We start from the raw sequence: 22,042 nt of genomic DNA, 5'->3' as shown, positions 1-22,042 counted from the left end.
CTTGGTACGCGAAATCATGATTATTCATTCCCTGGCTATAGCGCCAAAAACTTGGTGTGGGAGAACGTGATCTCAAGACTTCTTCACAATTCCGTGTAACTGACCAGCAAGTGCACTGGATCGTCCAAGTAATACCTTACGTGAGTAAGGGTCGATCCCACGGAGATTGTCGGCTTGAAGCAAGCTATGGTCATCCTTGTAAATCTCAGTCAGGCGGATTCAAATGGTTATGGGATTTTGATGGGTAAAATATAATTAAAACATAAAATAAGATAGAAATACTTATGTAATTCATTGGTGGGATTTCAGATAAGCGTATGGAGATGCTTGTTGCTTCTGAATCTCTGCTTTCCTACTGTCTTCATTCAATCATTCATACTCCTTTCCATAGCAAGCTGTATGTTGGGGGATCACCGTTGTCAATGGCTACCGTCCGTCCTCTCAGTGAAAATGGTCCAAATGCGCTGTCACCGCACGGCTAATCATCTGTCGGTTCTCACTCATGTTGGAATAGGATCCATTGATCCTTTTGCGTCTGTCACTACACCCAACACTCATGAGTTTGAAGCTCGTCACAGTCATCCTATCCCAGATCCTACTCGGAATACCACAGACAAGGTTTAGACTTTCTGGATCTCAAGAATGCTGCCAATTGATTCTCGCTTATACCACGAAGACTCTGATCTCAAGAAATTGAAGGCTCTATTGTCAGGAGAGACAATCAAACGCATGGACCAGGAATCCAAGAGATATGCATTCAAGCTTGTTTTCATGTAGAACGGAAGTGTTTGTCAGGCACGCGTTCATAAGTGAGAATGGTGATGAGTGTCACTTGATCATCACATTCATCATGTTCTTGTGTGCGAATGAATATCTTAGAATAAGAATAAGCTTGATTTGAATAGAAAAACAATAGTACTTTGCATTAATTCATGAGGAACAGCAGAGCTCCACACCTTAATCTATGGGGTGTAGAAACTCCACCGTTGAAAATACATAAGTGATAATGGTCCAGGCATGGCCGAATGGCCAGCCCCCAAAACGTGATTAAAGATGAAAAGATAGATTCCAAAATGATCTAAAGATGTGAAATAAATCACTAAAAGTAGTTTTTATACTAAACTAGTCACTAGGGTTTACAGAAAATGAGTAACTAAGTGCAGATAGTGCAGAAATCCACTTCCGGGGCCCACTTGGTGTGTGCTTGGGCTGAGCATTGAAGCTTTCACGTGTAGAGACTTCTTGGAGTTAAACGCCAGCTTTGGTGCCAGTTTGGGTGTTTAACTCCAGCTTTTATGCCAGTTCTGGCGTTTAACGCCAGAATAAGGTAGAAAGTGGGCGTTCAAACGCCAGTTTGTGTTATCAAAACTCAGGCAAAGTATGAACTATTATATATTGCTGGAAAGCCCAGGATGTCTACTTTCCAACGCAATTGAGATTGCACCAATTGGATTTCTGTAGCTCCAGAAAATTCATTTCGAGTGCAGGGAGGTCAGAATCCAACAACATCTGCAGTCCTTTTTCAGCCTCTAAATCAGATTTTTGCTCAGGTCCCTCAATTTCAGCCATAAAATACCTAAAATCATAGAAAAATACAAAAACTCATAGTAAAGTCCAGAAATATGAATTTTGCTTGAAAACTAATAAAAATATACTAAAAAGTAGCTAGATCCTACTAAAAACTATCTAAAAACAATGCCAAAAAGCGTATAAATTATCCGCTCATCAGAGATGCAGTTATTTGGAATAGAGCACTGTTATTCAAATGGTGGTGGCGGTTTTGTAAGAAAGATTATCCATTATGGAAGAAGATTGTGTGCTCGTGTAATAATCTAAATCCCAATGTCTTGCTGTGTCATCAGTCTGTACCTGCTAGAGGGGGACCTTGGAAGGATATTTGTCAATTGCAAATTAAGGAGCAGGAGGTGAAGGAGAAGATGATTTGGGGTTTATCTTTGGAGGTGGGTAATGGTAGATGAGTCCGATTTTGGGAGGATAATTGGTTACCCTTAGGTGTGCTAAAGAACATTTTTCCAAGGCTTTTCTCGATTTCAAATCAAAACGGATCTGTTGTAGGGGACTATGAATTCTGGGATGGGTTAGAATTGATTTGTAACTTTTAGTGGAGAAGGGAGCTATTCCAATCGGAGTTGGAACTAGTTAACCAACTTCATGAAGTTCTACGATCAGTCAAGTAAACAACTGAGAGAGAGGACAAGTTGGTGTGGAAATTTGATAAATCAGGCGTTTATTCTACTAACTCCTTTGTGCAGGTTTTGCAGGCGAAAATACTTCTAGAGGACATTATAAGTTATAGTTTCACTAGTGTCATTTGGAGAGGTCTAGTACCTCCACGAATTGAGTTATTTACCTGGTTTGTATGAGTTGGTAGAGTCAATACTAAGGAGAGATTAAGTAGGTTAGGCGTTATTGATCAGCATGATAGTGTGTGTGTTTTATGTAAAGAGGATGTTGAGGACTTTCACCACTTATTTCTTCGGTGTCACTTTACTTGGCAAGTGTGGTATATCTGGCTGTTTGACTAGATTGTGGGCTATCCTAGGGACTATTAAGCAACACTTTGAAAACTGGACAATAGTGATTGTAAGAAAGGAGGAGCGAAATAGGTGGCTAATTGGGTTCTTTGCTATCATTTGGCACGTATGGATGGAAAGGAACAACAGAATCTTCAGGAGTCAAGAGGCGGAACTTGCGGATGTTATTAATACGTCGTTCATGAGCTACAAAGAGTGGAATAATAGAGTTAATCCTAATAGTTGTTGATGGCAATGTCGGAGATGATTATAGATTGATGTTGGTTTCTGTTTATTTTGTTTGTACTATGTTGCTCCACCTTGTTGTGTTGAGATCTTTACTTCAAAAAAAAACTTAATAAATACAAAGCACCCAACACGTTAAAGATATGCTATTTAGTCTAAATATCACATATCTCATATCATACTTTTTCTGATTTGAGCGTTGGAGTACCTTTACAAGTGTCTACCATCGCCGTTCTTAAGGAGTCAATGTATACCTCCTCTAACCCAAAGAAAGACGAATTCGAATATCAAACAAAACGAGTTATACTGTGAGCTGGCTACCAACACAGGAATAGAAAAAAATGGCTAAATTCAGACACCGAAAAATAAAAGTTCCTAAATATTTTTCAGATTATAGTCTTGAGGTGGAACAACAATTTGTTAATATCAAAAGTGTCTAGTCTCATGCAGATTAAAATTGTATAAAAAATACAAAAAAAAAATACATGATCAGATATGTAAATCTCATCATTTTTTAAATAAAACATAATTTCACTACTAAATTGTATAAAATATAATCTTAGTCCGGCCATTACAAATCCAATATCATAAATCGGCTTTATCATTCATAACTCGGCATTATTCACATCATTACTCAGAAAATCAGCGTTACAGTTCGGCATTACAGTCATTAAATCGGCATTACAGTTACTAATCGGCAATCAATGTCATTTATTGAAAAGTGACGTTACAAATCAGCTTAACGGACTGCTTCATAAATATGAAACGTCCAACCTGACATTTACCCTTATTATTGCTCTTTAATACAGACAATAAAACAGGAACATAACCGATTTACACATTATCACCTATAAAAAGGTATGATCTTCTATTCTAAGGGGATATTGAATTCTCAATACTAACTTAAGCTTCGGAGTGCCTTTACAGGTACACTCCCCCCTGTTTCTTGCTCAAAGCTCTACGCGATTGGACACCCTCTCGGAGTTAAGCTCGGATTATCACTAGACTTAAAGGTCGGCACCGAAGGCAATAGCTCGGCGTCGACTCCCAGAGACTGAGCTCTCCCTCCAGGTATCCATACAAGAACAATTGGCACCCACCGTGGCGCCGAAAATATAAACCTCTCCATATATCATCGGCCTCGAGGTTCCCGTTCGAAGCCATGGCTGAACAACCTCCACCCACACCATCCGAATTGCTCTGGATGGTGACCGAGTTGTGGCAAGCCGTGGCCGAGGAGAACCAAAGAATGGCAAATCAAATTGCCAACTTGAATAACACTAGAACTGAAAACAATGACCGACAAGAACGGACAAAAGAAGCCGAGCAGTAGTCAGGGCCAACACATGTCTCAGACATTGCTCGACAGGAAGAGGAGCAACCCGAGCATAATGAGGAAGCTCGGCAAGACAACGAGAATGACGATCAGGAAAGCTCCCCTGGACCATTCACGGCCGAAGTGATGAACTTCGTGCTACCCCGGAGGTTTACTCTGCCGACCACCCTAACTCCCTATGATGGGTTAGGTGATTCGAAGAAATACATCAAGAAGTTCACCTCCATAATGATAGTAAACGGTGCATCTGATAAAGTTTTATGTCGTTGCTTTCCATCTTACTTAGACGGTCCTGCACTTGATTGGTTTTGTTCTTTGCCTGCAGGTTCTATTTCTCGATTTCGAGACATATCAAAACCCTTTGAGGAGCACTTTGCTGGATCGGCCATCTACTTACATGACTCCGATTATCTGAACACAATCAATCAAGGCCATCACGAAAGCCTCAAGGACTACATGACGCGCTTCACAAAGATAGCCCTAAGTATACCCGACCTCCACCCCGAGGTGGAGCTACACGCCATAAAAAGCGGATTGTGACCAGGAAAGTTCCAGGAAACTATTGCTGTGGCCAAACCTAAGACTATGGCCGAGTTCCGCGAAAAGGCGAAAGGTCAGATCGACATCGAGGAGCTCCAGCAAGCTCGGAAAACAGAAAAGCCTCATTACAGAGACGACGACAGAACTCGAGACAGCAAGAAAAATTTCAAACCAATTCCACGATATGAGACCTACACCAAGTTCAACACCAAGCGCGATGATATCATCAAGGAGATCTTGAATTCGAAATTAATCAAGCCACCAAGAAAAGCTGGCAATTACCCAGATTCAAAAGGCACTGACCGATCAAAATACTGCTCCTTCCACCAGAAGCATGGACACAATACCGACGACTGCGTCATCGCCAAAGACCTACTGGAACGACTAGCTCGGCAGGATCACCTAGACAAATACATCAGCGGCCACATGCAGCGGTGAACACCTCCTTCCGGAGACCAAAGCTCGGTTACACAACATGGCCGAGATAGAGACCGACCGAACAATAGCCATCCTAACCTACCAACACGTACAATTAACTATATTTCCAGAGGTTTTGCAGGTGGCGAAGCCACAAACTCGGCAAGAAAAAGATCTTACCGAGCTATACTTTCCATCAACACCGATCAAAGTCAACAGCAGCCGCTGCCGACATCTCCACAGATAACATTCCAGACAGCCGATCATGACAACAGCGTAGCAAATCTGGATAATCCTGTCGTAATATCCCTACAGCTCGGAGATCTCCTGGTTAAAAAGGTGTTGCTCGACCCAGGCAGCAGCGCCGACGTTCTCTTTTACTCAACAATCCAGAAAATGAAACTAAGCAATAACGCCATCCAACCTTCCACTGGTGACTTGGTAGGATTCTCAGGTGAGCGAGTCCCGGTTATGGGCTCTGTGTGGTTACAAACCACACTCAGTAAGTTTCCCTCGTCAAAAACTTCAGACATTCAATACTTAGTTGTAGATTGCTTCAGTCCCTATAATTTAATACTTGGCCGACCTTTCTTAAATAGGTTCGGCACTATAGTATCTACAATTCATCTTTGTGTTAAGTTTTCTTTACAGGACAACACAATTGCAACCATTCACAGTGATGCCCGAGAAGCCAGGGAGTGCTACAACAATAGTCTCAAAAGACCTAACCGTAACACAAAAGCCCAGATCCACAATATCGGCAACATGAAAGACCAACACATGCTGGCCGACCTTGATCCCAGAGCAGGAACACTAGAAAGGCCAACCCCAATAGAAGATCTAGAAAAAATCTATTTCACAGAAAACATGGACAAATTCACATACGTCGGCTCAACGTTATCCTCAGAAGAAAAATCATCATTCCAAGCATTCTTATAACAACATGCCGACCTGTTTGCTTGGACCCCAGCTGATATGCCAGGCATCGACCCATCCATCATATCACACAAGTTAGCGTTAGATCCATCTGTCCGACCTATAGCGCAGAAAAAGAGAAATCTCGGCCACGACCGAAAACAGGCTTCCCTAGAAGAAACCAAGAAGCTCATCAACGCCGGCTTCATCCGAGAAATCAGATTCACAACATGGCTGGCGAACATCGTCATGGTTAAAAAATATAATGGTAAATGGCGCATGTGTGTTGATTTCACCGATCTCAACAAAGCATGCCCCAAAAATTCCTACCATCTACCCTCTATTGATTGTTTAGTTGATAATGCCTTTGGTTTTGACAAACTCAGCTTTATGGATGCATATTCTGGTTATAACCAGATCCAAATGCATCCATCCGATCAGAATAAGACAGCCTTTATTACTGAATATGGAAACTATTGTTATAAAGTCATGCCATTTGGTCTTAAGAATGCAGGTGCAACATATCAACGTCTAATGGACAAAATCTTCGCCAAACAAATCGGCAGAAACATTGAAGTCTACGTCGACGATATGGTCGCCAAGACAAAGGTCGGCAAAAATCACCTTGATGACCTCACAGAAATCTTCGGACAGCTAAGAAAATACAACATGCGGTTAAATCCCGAAAAGTGTGCATTTGGTGTTCAAAGCGGTAAATTCCTCGGCTTCATGCTCACTAGCCGAGGTATTGAGGCAAATCCAGAAAAATTTCGAGCTATTTTAGACATGACAAGTCCCCACACCATCAAGGAAGTCCAACGGTTAACAGGGAGACTTGCTGCACTTTCTAGATTTTTACCTTGCCTAGCTTCTAAATCCTCATGTTTTTTCCAAACTTTAAAAAACAAAAAAGCTTTCCAATGGACTGATGAATGTGAACAAGCATTTACAACTATCAAAGAAACTCTTTCAAAACCACCAATTCTACAAACCCCCCTACAAGGGGAGCCATTATTCTTATATTTATTTGTCACTAACTGGGCTATAAGCTCCGCCCTTGTTGCAGAAAGAGAAAAGAAACAATTCCCGATCTATTTTACCAGCAAAACCTTACAGAATGCCGAGCTTCGATACCCAAGCATTGAGAAACTGGCCCTCGCTCTTGTCTTCTCAGCCAGAAGACTTCGACCATACTTTCAGAGCCATGAAATCCATGTTCGAACAGATCAACCTCTACGGCAAGTCCTGCAGAAACCTGAGCTGGCTGGCCGACTAGTAAAATGGTTGGTGGAGCTATCAGAATTCGATATCACGTACGAAGGACGAGCATCCATTAAATCCCAGTTTTTGGCCGACTTCATCGCCGAATTCTCAGTACCAAGTACAACTGAAGACCACATCCAATGGTCTTTATACGTCGACGGATCCTCCAACCCGCAAGGGTGTGGGGCAGGTATCATACTTGACGATGGCCGTGGCAACGTCATCGAACACTCCCTCAACTTCTCATTTAAAGCAAGCAACAATCAAAGTGAGTATGAAGCGCTAATTGCCGGCCTTAGACTCGCGGCCGACCTAAACATCACTGAACTTAAGGTATATTGCGACTCCTTGCTTATCGTCCAACAGGTAAACAACTTATACCAAGTTAAGGACCCTTTGCTTTCTAAATACCTGGATGTCGTACAAAATTTACTTTCAAAATTTTCTAAATACGAAATACAACACATACCAAGGGAGAGTAATGGCCGAGCTAACATTCTGTCTAAACTCGCCAGCACTCAACCAAACGGATCATTACTTTATCAGTCAACACTACTTAAGCCAAGCATTGAACTAACACAAGTCTTAAGTGTAACACAGGAAGCAGATTGGAGATCTCCATACATACAATATCTCCAAACAGGGATCTTGCCAGGCGACGTCGAAAATGCTCGACACTTCCGCCGACAAGCCTCCTTTTTTACAATTTATAATAATTGCCTATATAGATGGGGATTCTCTCGTCCATTGCTTAAATGTCTTTGCAGAAAAGAAGCCGAGCTTGCACTTGCTGAGGCACATGAAGGGATCTGTGGAACTCACCTCGAAGCCCGAAGTCTGTATTCAAAAATCCTCAGAGCTGGATTATATTGGCCGACGATACGACAAGATTGTCAAGCGAAAGTTAAAAGCTGTAACAATTGCCAAAAACACAGTCTGATTATACATCTCCCGGCCGAACTCCTATACTGTTCCGAGGTTAGTTGGCCGTTCAACCAATGGGGCATTGATATCCTCGGACCTTTCCCCACAGCTGCAGGACAGGTAAAATTCCTTATGGTAGCAATTGATTATTTTTCCAAATGGATAGAGGCACAACCTCTAGCCAAGATTACATCACAACAAATGCTTTCCTTTGTTTGGAAATACATTATTTGTCGATTCGGCATTCCTCGGCACATTATCACTGATAATGGTCGCCAGTTTGCCGATAAAAAATGCACATCTTTTTTGCAGAACTTAAAAATCAAACAACACTTCTCATCAGTAGAACACCCACAAACAAATGGGTTAGCTGAAGCCGCAAATAAAGTAATATTACATGCTCTAAGGAAGAAACTGGATGATGCAAAAAGTCTATGGGCCGAGCTTATCCCAGAGATCATATGGGGATACAATACAACAATTCACTTAACCACAAAGGAAACACCCTTCCGCTTGATCTACGGTTCAGATGCAATGATACATGTGGAGATCTCCCAATCCTCATTACGCACAGAATTGGCCGACCAAACTACACAAGACATAGCTCAGCAAACCGAACTCGATCTCATTGAAGAACTCAGATCATCCGCAGCAATCAAACATTTAGCCATACAACAGCACATTGCCTGAAGATATAACCAAAGACTTCAATCAAGGTCTTTCCAAGTCCACGACCTTGTGCTCCGAAAAACAGAACAAGCTAGGAAACCACCAGCACATGGCAAACTAGCAGCTAATTGGGAGGGCCCTTACAGAGTCACAGAAGTAATCGGCAATGGAGCCTATCGACTACAAATATTAGAGGGTAAAGATCTCCCTAACACTTGGAATGTATCCTCCTTAAAGTTATATTACAGCTAATACCAGGGACAGGCAAGTACTCTTTTTCCTACTACCAAGATTTTTTCCACAAGGGTTTTGCTTGGAGAGGTTTTAACGAGGCTAGCCTACCTGAGCCTTTGTAATCAAAGGTTCTTCAATAAATATTTTATTTTAACAAATCATTTCTCCCTTCATGCATAAACATATAATACCAATCTATACTATCAAACCGATCACTCAGATACGATCAGTCATTTTGACTGTCGACCTTAAAAACAGAATCCGATCATTCAGATAAAATCAGTCAATCCGACTGCAGACCTTAAAACAGTATCTTAATCAGACAAATATCCGATCTAATTCGGAATCAGATCATTTAATCAGACAAATATCCGATTTAACTCGGAATCAGATCATTTAATCAGACAAATATCCGATCTAACTCGGAATCCGATCATTTCATCAGACAACAATCCGATCTAACTCGGAATCCGATCATTTCATCAGACAACAAACCGATCTAACTCGGAATCTGATCATTCAATCAAACATATATCCGATCTAGCTCGGAATCCGATCATTCACTAAAAAACCCGATTTAACTCGGAGTCCGATCACTTAAGCATGACCAACCCAACTCCGAACCCAATCATGCTGAATTTTGCCAACAAGTCAATCAAATACACGATGTTAGTCAGAATCACAACACTATGGTACTATCATAGCCAATAGCTGATCTCATTCACAATCATTGCCAATGACCAAAACACAATACAGTTATTATCATGCCTATGAATCGGCATCCCAAACTCGGCCTACTCACCTTTTCTCGATCAAATTAATGGCAATTCACCATTCCAACAAATTCTTACCACAAAATCTGGCTTCAACCAGATAAAAACCAACTTATCATACAACAATAACATTATATTATCATAACACGCAAACAGAAATAAACAAGTTTGTCCTCTGCCAGAAAACAGTAGCAACATATAAGCTACAATAACAAAAGCCAACTAAAATGTCTACACATTAACAAGTCAAAAGCTCAACTCAGGAGCAAAATAAGTCTACAAACAACACACAAATTAAACATTTTCATCTTCTTGCTCCGCAGCACCATCATCTTCAACCATGACACCATCCTGCACTATCTTGCCCGGATTCATTGCCGAGAAATCAACCTCGGGAGCCAGAAATCTCGCCTGAAGAACAGCCATCTCAAAACCTTCAAGGAAGGAATCCAGAATCTCTCCTTGCTTATTTTTCTCTAACTCCTTCAACTGAGCAGTAACCTCGATCATACGGGTACTCAAAGAAGATAAGTCAGCTTCTTTCTTCTTTAAATATTCCACATCTTTGGCATAGCTCTCCTTCACCTCTTTCAAATGTTTCTCAACCTCAAATAACTTCACCTCAAGCTCGGAAACCCTAGCAACTTTTATAGCCAACCCTTCCCTCAAACTCGGATCCTCCTTCTTTTCAACCAACTTCCGATGAATCTTTTCACGACTCCGTCCCAAACTCGCCAGCCGCAAACCCACCACCTGAGGATCAAACATTAACACATTACTTTTCCCCAAAACAAAGACACAAATAAAAATTTTTACCTCAAAAACAAAATTTACCTGCATATATTGGTCAATCGCCACATCCCCCACCTCTTCCGCCAAACTAACATCAGACGGGGTCTGGCATACCTCATCCGCAGTAATCATGAAAGGATGATCTTTCCCCCAGAGCGACGACCCCTCACTCCGCTCAACGAAACCATGCAACTTTTTCTGGTTATCACAAAACCTATGAACCTCTTTCATCGGAACATCATCCTTCTCATCACCAGAAACGTCGGACAAATCCACCACATCACCCTTTCTCTTCTTAGCAATAACTTTCCTCCTCCCCTGCCTTGGCTGATCAACCTCGCCAACACCGACCTTCTCTGCCTTGGACGAGGATACCTCTTTATCCAAACCTTTGCTCTTCACCCGAGACCTCAAACTCGCTGCAGATACACTTGGGTACTTACCACCTGAAAAACACGAAAAACAAAACCTGTTCAAAAACCTCAGATATGATACAACATCCACAACTCAAAATCTTACCCAAATATTCCACAACAGCAGCCTTATTTTCCTAATATTGCAGCAGATCATAAACAGAAATCAATTCCTGCCGATCAACAACCTCGGTCAAAAACTCAATCATGCACTCATCTTTTGGACTTATAGATTCAGGCCCTAAAATGTTCTGAGGCTCTGAACACCACCAGAGAGAAAATCTTTCCCCCAAATGCTCATCCACATAAAACGAAAAGTCATTCTCGCAGCTACTTACCTTAAGGTACATTTCCTTAAAGTTCTTAAAAGATGATTTGTATAGCTTGAACACACCAAACCCCGGAGAATTGTTCAAATTTACCCAACCACCCTTCCAAACACCCTTCGCCTGAAACAGTGAGAAGAACAGCTCCACTGATGGATTTTCTTCCAAAAACTCCATCAGAATCTCAAACGCCCGAAGGAAAGCCCAACCATTGGGGTGAAGTCGTGAAGGCGCACAGTTTAACTGCTTCAGAACTTTACACTCAAAATCACTGAAAGGGATTCTCACCCTTAGTTCCTCCAAAACACACCTATACATAAAGAAATGCTCAAAACCCTCCCCTCTATGAAAACCCTATCATCAATAGTACAGGGTAACAGCTCCAATCGAACCCTAGAATTAACCCTAACAACCTTTAACTTATCTATCTCATTCACAGCACCAACATCCAAAAATAGAGAGACACGATCCCTTACATCATCATTCACCCAGTCATAAGACTAATCTACCTCCCCTTTCGTTTCTTTCTCATAACCCATTGAAAAATCAAAAGAAGAAAAGGAGAAGAAGAGAAAACGGTTAAGCAGAAAAACCAAAAATAACCAAGAGAAACTCACCTCTTTTACTCATGTTTTGGTTGATAACACTTGAGAAAAATAAAACAGCAAGCATGCAACTCTTCAGAATTCCTAAAACTTTAATTCACCCACTTTAACCCAAAATTTTTCTTCCCATCAAATCAGTCACGTCAAAATCCAATAAACCCACCTTGGAAACACGCAAACTCATTAATACCTTCATTTAATTATTTCTCTATCCTAATCATGAATGTCTATAGTCTCAGTAACTGTTCAATAAAGCACTTTGACCTGGGGGCTACAAGGTTAAACCACACGCCGAACTGTTCAGCAACCAATTCATACATCATTAAAAGCTCAACCTGCTTCATTAAACATTTTCCCAGGCCAAGCTTGGGGGTTGTAGTCCGACCATTACAAATCCAATATCATAAATCGGCTTTATCATTCATAACTCGGCATTATTCACATCATTACTCAGAAAATCAGCGTTACAGTTTGGCATTACAGTCATTAAATCGGTATTACAGTTACTAATCGGCAATCAATGTCATTTATTGAAAAGTAATGTTACAAATCAGCTTAACGGACTGCTTCACAAATATGAAACGTCCAACCTGACATTTACCCTTATTATTGCTCTTTAATACAGACAATAAAACAGGAACATAACCGATTTACACATTATCACCTATAAAAAGGTATGATCTTCTATTCTAAGGAGATATTGAATTCTCAATACTAACTTAAGTTTCGAAGTGTTTTTGCAGGTACACTCCCCCCCTATTTCCTCTCGGAGTGAAGCTCGAATTATCACTAGACTTAAAGGTCAGCACCGAAGACAATAGTTCGACGTCGACTCCCAAAGACTAAGCTCTCCCTCCAGATATCCATACAAGAACAAATCTCATCATATATATGTGAGTACTGAGTATTGTCCGATATTGAATACAAATCTCTGACTCTCCAACAGCTCACACGCTCTCATCTGCAACTTACCGTGCTTTTCTGCATTATTTAATGACATGTTTTGGAATATTTTTTTCTTTTTTCTTCCAATATTGGTGGCATACAAGTTTAAATTTATAACGCCTTGTCAATTATTTAAACGTCTTGTCATAGTCCTTGCGAATCTTTAGTTTTCGGTTTTTCGCTTTTGCATTGTTCGGAGTGTAACCTAATGCTCATACTACAGACCACTGAATTTGTACTTTTGTTAGTGTTTTCTTTACAAATTCGATCACATATAAATGCCAAAATATAAGGCTCTTAATTTGGCCATCCAATATATTATTCATCAATTTGTTTGAATTTAATATCACGCTCAGTTGAGAGACACTGAGATAGGATTTTTTTTTTCAAAAAAAAAAAATGACATCAATAAACTCAACGTTCTAATAGTGATTACTAATCAGAAAGACATTGTATTATTTTTGTGAAATTAAATTTTTTAAAATAAAAAATTAGTAAAACAATAATATGAGCATTAAAATTAACTAATTCTTATTTTATTACTTTATCAACTCTCATTTTAGAAGAACTTGATTTACTTCGTCCTTATAACATGAATATCTATTCTTAAATAAAAAAATTAATAAAATAAAAATGAATCATTCTTAAATTAACATAATATAATTCACATATAATAAAAATTATAAATTCAATAATAATTAGTTTTTTATTTTATTATTTTATCAATTTTTTCGTAATATAAATTCATTCGGAATTAATGAAATGGAATAAAAACGTCTATTACACATCACCATGCATGGATATCAATCTGTCGGTGCTCTTAATTACCAAATAATTTGCTGAATATATATGTATTTCGAATACATTAAATTTATGCTATATATAGTAATATAGATATAGAAAATTATTAAGGCCGTTCCACCACCACCACCACCACCAAAATCAAAAAGAAAATAAAGCAAAACAGTAAGACACAGAAGGAGTGGTACTAATAATTATTACCTCAGCTGATCATGGAAAATTTCGGCAATAAATGAATCAAAACTAACCAAAATTCAATGGTGGCTCTTGTATCAAAGTTTTCTCATGATCATCACTGAAACCGCCACCAGACCCCACATGATCAGAAGACTCTATCGGAGGAAGCAGTTGCCCGGAATGGTTTTCCGGCGTCGTCGTCTCCGGTTGATGAACAAGCTTTCCTTCATCATAGAGACTCTTGAGTTGATGGAAGTAGGGACAAGTCCTTGAATCAATGGACCTTTTCTTGTTAACATCCTTGGTTTTTCTGAAGTACTTGTTTATGTTCTCCCATTTCTCTTTGCACCTCTTTGCACTTCTCTTGTATCCCAAATCTGACATCCCTTGTGAGATTCTTTCCCATAGAGGAATCTTATTATTGTTCCCACTTTCCCTCTCTTCAGCATTATTATTCATCTTAATGCTCTCACATCTGAGGTTTATGAGAGCCAAAACTTCATCTCTTGGCCATCTTCTTCCAACATTATTCTCCTTCTGATCTGTTACTAACGGCTTAACAAGCATGGTTGATATTGAATTTGAGTGATAGTTATCGTGGCGGTTGAGGGAGGAAGAACTAGTAGTGTTGTTGTGGGAAGCTGGAGATGAATGGGTGGAAGAAGAATGTACTTGTTGTAATAATGTGTCACTCATAGAGCTAGGGTTTTCTGCTGATAATGGTGGAATTGAACATAATCCGGAACTGTTTTGAATTTGATGACTTGATGGAATAATCAGTTTTGAAGAAGAAGGTGTTGGTTCATCATTATTAGGGTTTGTTGTTAATGTTTGTGTTGCTGCATATTTCTTCAAGAATTCAATGATGGAAGCTTGCCTGTCACCTGCAATGGCTTGTTCTTGGGCCATAATCTGAAGCTCCTTGTTCATCCTTTCAGTCTCTTGCTTCTTCCATGCTTCCTCTCTTTGAAGCTTCTCTTCATCTCTTCTGAGCATGTCTTGAATGAGCTTGTTATGTATCTCTTCTTGTTGAGCCATCATGTTGTTCACAATGCTCTCACAGAAACCCTTCAACATCTCAAACCTGCAACGCCTCTTCCTCTTCCTCTTCATCTTCATCTTCTTCTCACTGTCATTGTCTTCTTCACATTGTTCTTTCACTGATTTGCCATCTCTTGAACTCTCCTCTTCCTCCTCCTCTTCTTCTTCTTCTTCTTCTACTTCTTCTATATCGCCTCCTCCGGCATTGATTGGGTGTTCAAACTCTTGAGTCTTTTCAGTCACAACATGATCTTGGTTATCTACCATAGGGTTTTCATTATGATTATCACCTTGATAGAACTCTTCAAGCTCATTAAGAAATCGGTAACTATTGTTCTTGGCGTAGTTGTTGAAATATCTTGTCTCGTCTTCGAATTTTTCCTTGCACTTGTCACCACTCTTCTTGAATCCAAGCTCTCCTAGCTTTCTGAACACATCATTCATTCACTCATTAACATACAAATCCAGAAAAAAATATATATGTATATATACCAACCAAATCAAACTAGCACATAAGCATTTATTTTGATTTGCACTACGGCATTGTGTCGAACATGTAATAGGCAAATGTATGTGGTTCCTAATTAAAAAAAAAAAAAAATCATCTCTTTGCATCAGCTAGCACTGCACGTACATATGCTGAGACGCTGAACCAGTGAACCCTCTTTCTCTGTCTCTATCTCTCTCTCTCTCTCGAAGTTTGTGTTTGCACGCGTGTGTATGTGTCAGTACTCAGTATTGTGTGTGTGTGAGATGCTAAAGTTGATGAGAATGTGCACGTGTGTGTTATTGTCTCTACTTTACCACATTCATGAATACACAAATTCTACTTTCTTAGCTAGATTCTATGATGATGATCATGTAAAATAATTATCCAGGTGTGTTAGTTCAAGTTTAAATTAAAATTTAATAATAATAATAATATGGTGTAAGAGCAAGAAGAAGTGAAGCATAATACCTAGAGACATGGTCCCAATAAGTGAGTTGAGGGAACCAAGTAGTGTCCATGGTTGATCTGATCCTCAAGAGTGCAACAACTTCATCGTTGCTCCAGGAAGAATCAATCAAGTCGTTTGGTAATACCTGTGTTTGAACTCTTTCATCAGTAGCACTAGTGTGGAACAAGTTATTGTTATTGAGTACCGAAGAAAACGTGGGATTTGGTTGTTGTTGATGATGATGAGGGTTATAAGGGTCAAATGGTAAGAAGGTGTTGGTGTTGATGGGGGTTAGAGAAGCATGATGATGGAGTAGTGGGGAGAAGGACGAAGATGATGATGATGATGATGGTGATAAATGATGATGATGATGATGATGATGAGGAAGAGGAAGAGTAGTAGAAGTAGTGGTCCTTGGTGTTATGAATTGGTGGAAGTGTTCTGATGATGATGGCAATCCATCGAACATGTTTTGTGTGTTATCTCTAAACTTGTTTACTTCTCTTGTTCTATCTTTCTTCTTTCTTTCTTTCTTTCTTTCTTTCTTTCTCCTTTCGCTGTAAATCAGCAAATTGATGCTACAGGCTAAGCAAGCAACCAACTATGCCAAGACATACATACACTAACCTTTTCTTTCTTTTTCCCTTTCCTTCTCTCTCGCTTTTGTCAAGGGAATTATTTGTCCTTTCATGCAAGGGAAAAACAGATACCCCCAACACCCTTTTTACAACAAAAGCCAACCCCTCCTCTTCAAATAATACCTCTTTTCTTTTATTTTTAATAATAAAATATAAAATATATTAAGTGTACATACAAAATTAATCATTATATATTTATATTATTTAATTAATTTTTAATATATATTTTATATTTTAATATATATTTATATCGAAAAAAGGATAAATGTTTTGTAACTTGCACAAATCAATCCAATCACCTTTCAATGAAAAAATAATTCAATTTATTATTGATGAGGATTTTATGCACTTATTTATCATATTAAGTATATATTAAAATTAATTATTAAAACATATATTAAAAATAAAATAAATTATACATATATTTATATAAATTATTAATAATTAATTTTAATATATATTTAATATTTTTTAATTATAATTATATATAAGTTTTGACACATTTTTTTGTGAAATTTTTTTTAATATTAGATTATTAGAAGTAAATTTTTTTAAAATGACCTAAATTATATACATTGTTGTGATTCTTTAAAAAATATTTTTATTACAAAATATCAATAATATTTTATATTACTATCATAACAATATTTTTTTTTGGTGACTTATCATAACAATATAAAATACTAAAATATCAAATATTTTTGTATTTTAAATTAAAATCACCGATATATAATTAAAAAAATTAGCCTCTTTTCGTGGCATGTTAAACTTATTATTTCTCTCTCTCGCACTCGTTGGAAACTCATTCAAGCCTTTTCTTTTTCAGACAACATCCAAAGGCATATTTTTTTTCTTGATCTTATATCATTACATCTCCCATCAAGCAAATCTAGCTAGAAAGCTTAGTATCAAATTCTAGTTAAATATGCTATTTCAATTTGATGATTGTACTATTATTGCTTATTTGATATCTTTTTTATATTCCACCATCTAAGTTTGTTTCTCTTTGTAATTTTAGAAACCTAAGTAGTTAATAAGATTGACGATTTTATATAATAATATACATCGGCAACAATACATTAAAATTGAACATTTAATTTATATTTCAAATAAATATAATATATAAAAATAAAATAAATAAAATAACTGATAATTTAAAAATATAAATAAATTCATGTAAAAAAAAAAAAGTAAAGTATCGTTTTTGTCCCAACGTTTGAGGTAAATTCCAAAATTGTCCCTAACGTTTTAATCGTCCTATTTAAGTTACTAACGTTTCAAAATTGACTCAATGTTGTCTTGTCGTTAGGGATCCATTAATAGAATTGAAAGTTGAACAAAGTTGAGACGATTTTGAAACGTTAAGAACTTAAATAAGACGAAAATATTAGGGACAAAAATGATACATAAAAATAAATTTTAATTTTATCCTTTAATAATATCAATTCTTTATTGTACATAGTATTCAATTACTTTTTAATCACATCTAAGTAAATTACACTTAATCACATTACTTTCATTCTACATAAATTTATTTTTTTATAATTTTACACTTAAAATTATAAGTTAATATAAAAATATTTAGAATCAACGTAATGTGATTAAGTGCAATTTAATTAGATGTGATTAAAAAATAATTAAATATTATGTATAATAAAAAATTAATATTATTGAATGATAAAATTAAAATTTATTTCTATGTATCGTTTTTGTCTCCAACGTTTTCGTTCTATTTAAGTTCCTAACGTTTTAAAATTGTCTCAATTTTGTCCCGCCGTCAATTCTGTTAACGGATCCCTAACGGCAGGATAATATTTAGCCAATTTTAAAACATTATAGACAACTTTAAAACTTACCCCAAACGTTAGGAACAAAAAAACGATACTTTACTAAAAAAAACTAATTTATCTGCATACTTTTGAAATCATTGAAAATACAATTCTAGGTTAGAAACACTAAGATGAATACATCAAAATTGTCATATTATTTAATATATTTAGTTCATTTATCTATTATTACAAAATTGTTATATCATTATAAATTATATTAAATAAATTTGATATTATATGATTGACGAGGGGTGTGGGGCAGGGAGGTGGTCAGAGGAAGAGAGATTGGAGTTGAAAAAGAAACATATGATGGCATTTGAGTATGTGAGGGTGTGGGGTATGGCAGTAGCTGACGGTGATGATGCTGCAATTAACGGCTATGCCCATGGCAGGACACGTGAATCCATGCAGACTGTGGGCTCCATCCATTTAAGGAAGGGAATCTTCACATGCACATACCACACTTCCCTTATCGTACATCCTCACCACGTGCAATCCCTCCCATCTGCTACACCCTACTTTTATACACCTAAAATTCTTTCATATTTTTATACCACAAATTTCTCAACTTTTTTGAGTAATATTATAAAATAAAATATAATTTTTATTAAATTTAATTTTAATGTAATAATTATATAAATATTTTACATAATTATCTAATCATATTATTTTTTAGATGATAATTTCGTAATAAATATAAAATATAATTGTTTTTATATATTATGTAATTAGATACACATAAATTTTTTTAAAATATAGTACATAAAATTATATTATTTATTTTATTATGTATTTAAATAAAATCATAAAAATAAATGTTAAAAAATTGTAAGATAAATAATTTATTTGATAATATTATTTGAAAAAATTAAGAACATCAATTTATTTTTTATGCCTGTCAAATACAAATTAAGAGTAAAAATAAAAAGCTAGAATATTTAGCCTTCAGTAATTTGTTTTTAAAAATAATATATACATATAAAATTAATTATTATATATTTATATATAAACATATGAATTACTTAATTAATTTATTAATTTTTTAATATTTTATATAAATAATTGAATTTGCGGTACACATACATAACATTAACATAGTTGTTTTGTTTTTCTATTATTTTCTATTTCCAAAGAATTTTGTCGTTTTTCACCTTTTTTAATTTTTCTTTCAAAAGCTTTTAGAAATTATAAGCATTAAAATAAAAATAAAAACTGATAAAATGTAATATTTTAAAATCTAAAAATTATAAAGGGAATGTATATTTTATAAAATGAAAAAAATTGATAAAATAATTTTAAATTTATATTTTTTAAATTATGTGTTTTTTTATTGATTTTTTTATTTTAAAGAATCTTAATTACAGAAAAACTTTGTTTATTAAATGAGAATTTATTAGTGGAGACTTGGAGTTTGGTTTGAGGTGAGTGAGTGACACAGTGGGAGACGCAAGAGGCAGGAGGAGCAGCCAACACATGTGATCTTGAATTGATGCGTTATAATATGAAATTCTGAAAACATGACAACGAAATGAAATATGAGTGAATGAATGCCTCTGTCTTCTGTCACAGTGGGTCCCCTCCAAGTGGAGCCTCAGCCAGTCAGCCTTCTTATACTAAAAGACAACGTGGGGCCCTCCTCCAACATAAACATTGCGCCATATGCATCTCGTGTCTTGTCACTCGTAACTGTACTGTACATGTACTCAGTACTCTACGGTATGATTCGTCGTCTACAGTGTATGCAGTACCTACAATTCTACAAAGCTCCATGATTGCCGGCATCCAGTTTTTAAATCTCTAATAACACCTTCTTATCCAGTTTAATAGTACCGTAGGGGAACAGTTTTATATACAAACAATGTTATATGAATTATTTTTATTTTTAGAATTAAAAATAATAGATAAGAAATATAAATATAAAAAATGTAGTTTTTATACTATAAAAAGAATATGTACAAGAGCAGCATATAAAAATAAATATTTTTGTTGCACAAATTTTTATTTAATTTTTTTATTTGTTTTATATTAAAAAATTTCACATAAATTATTTTATTTTCAAATAAGTGTAAAAAAGTTTTATACAAACAACTAAATTTATATTGCAGCATCGATAAAAGTAATTACTTTTTAAATTCACTATTTAAAAAATTATTTAAACATATAAATCTCACTTCATAGTAATATAAAATTTAGTATATTAAAATTAAATTCATATTATAAAATTGTAATTCTAAACAAATGTTATGCAGGGGATATAGTAATGGAATTGTGTTGGTTGTACTTCAAAAAGCGAATATTTACTAATATTCAACTCTACTAATTAGTATAACAATGAAAGCTTGATATTAAAATGGAGACTTAATACACCCAAGTTCAATAATGATAAAGTAATTGTCTAACATTTTATATACAAGGAGGGGGTTTTTTTCCCAAAAAAATATATTAGTGTTAAGTTGTTAGCACTTAATTAGCAGCATTCAGGCGCATTGATATGGAAGGAAACCCTATGCAAATGGACCTAATTAACTCAACTGTGTCAATGTAGAAACTAGAAACTAGAAAGATTGTGATATTGAAACCGACAATGGACATAAATGCAAAAGAAAGAAGAAACTAAATGGCTAAGGTGAAAAGAGCACCTGGCATGTCTAATCAAATCAGCAAGAACACGAATATTGGATTATGATAGGGGGTGAAAATTAAAAATCTAGATAAAGAGGTTGCAGAGACAAGAGAACAATGAGTCAATTGTGTAATCTTCGGAGGACCTTACAAATTCGCCACACCAGGTACACCACTTAGCAGCACGAATATTATCCAAACTGCTACGTACGTGTTTCGTCACCATAAATATCTGCATTCACCCTAGTTATTAATTTCTTAATTATATAACAACCATATCTGCAAACCTATTAATTCTGTTAAAACATAATAAATTCATATTCATCTTTTTATCATCACTTACAAAGAAAATTAGGCTTCAGCTACGTTTCTCACTCCCACAATGCTACCTGTGATTATTTTCTCATCTAAGATTAACTTACTGTGTGGCACGTTGATTATAAAAAATGAATGATGTGTTAAAGATGATGTGAGTAATTAAGGACCGAAGAAGACGCAAGAAGGCAGCAAAACCATGATAGCGATGGGATGAGAGGGATAAAGATGAAAAAAAATGAAAGGAAAATGTGTATTAATTTTGATTGGGACTGGTTTCAGTAGGTTCTGTGGATTGTGTAATAAACTTGAACACAAATGGCAGGGCATGTGAAAACATTCAGAGGATGGGGCCAATTACTCAAGAATAAGAATTATTGCATGCTACCAAAGGGATACAATGTATGGTACAGCCTCCTCTCATAGCTCTTGATCTTCTTCATCTTTTTAGTGGTTACATTTTGAATTTATACATTAAAAACCCTTCCATTCCCTCGTCTTCAACATCCTAACTCGCAAACAATCCCTTAAAGAAGGTTCCTCTGCTCAAGTAGAGACCATATTTCCACTTCCTTGAAGAACTTGCTATCTGATTGCCACATTCCCCAAACTGCACGCCCGCACGCGTGCACGCACGCACACTTGTCATAGAAAAGTATACGGATCTGTAAGTTGTAGCTAAATACACACAACATGAAACCAGGGATGGTACGTTGTTGCTAGAATGGAACTGCAGAGCGTGCACAATG

The 22,042-nt window shown here is 36.5% G+C and overlaps 1 protein-coding gene across 1 annotated transcript; it reads right to left on the bottom strand.

Annotated features, from left to right (window-relative positions):
* Positions 1–13,729: 13,729 nt before the first annotated feature.
* Positions 13,730–16,539, bottom strand: LOC107645832 (trihelix transcription factor GTL2). The gene is made up of 2 exons (XM_016349957.3): positions 15,910–16,539; positions 13,730–15,378 (listed from the first exon to the last, which is right to left on the bottom strand). The coding sequence occupies exons 1-2, from the start codon at positions 16,356–16,358 to the stop codon at positions 13,977–13,979; spliced, it is 1,851 nt and encodes a 616-aa protein (XP_016205443.1). The 5' UTR covers positions 16,359–16,539; the 3' UTR covers positions 13,730–13,976.
* Positions 16,540–22,042: the final 5,503 nt, after the last annotated feature.

Source organism: Arachis ipaensis, chromosome B6, assembly GCF_059453495.1.
Source record: "Arachis ipaensis isolate K30076 ecotype BB chromosome B6, ASM5945349v1, whole genome shotgun sequence".
Classification (NCBI taxonomy): Eukaryota; Viridiplantae; Streptophyta; class Magnoliopsida; order Fabales; family Fabaceae; genus Arachis; species Arachis ipaensis.
Note: the sequence above shows the minus strand (reverse complement) of the source record. Positions and strands in the feature narration are given on the sequence as shown.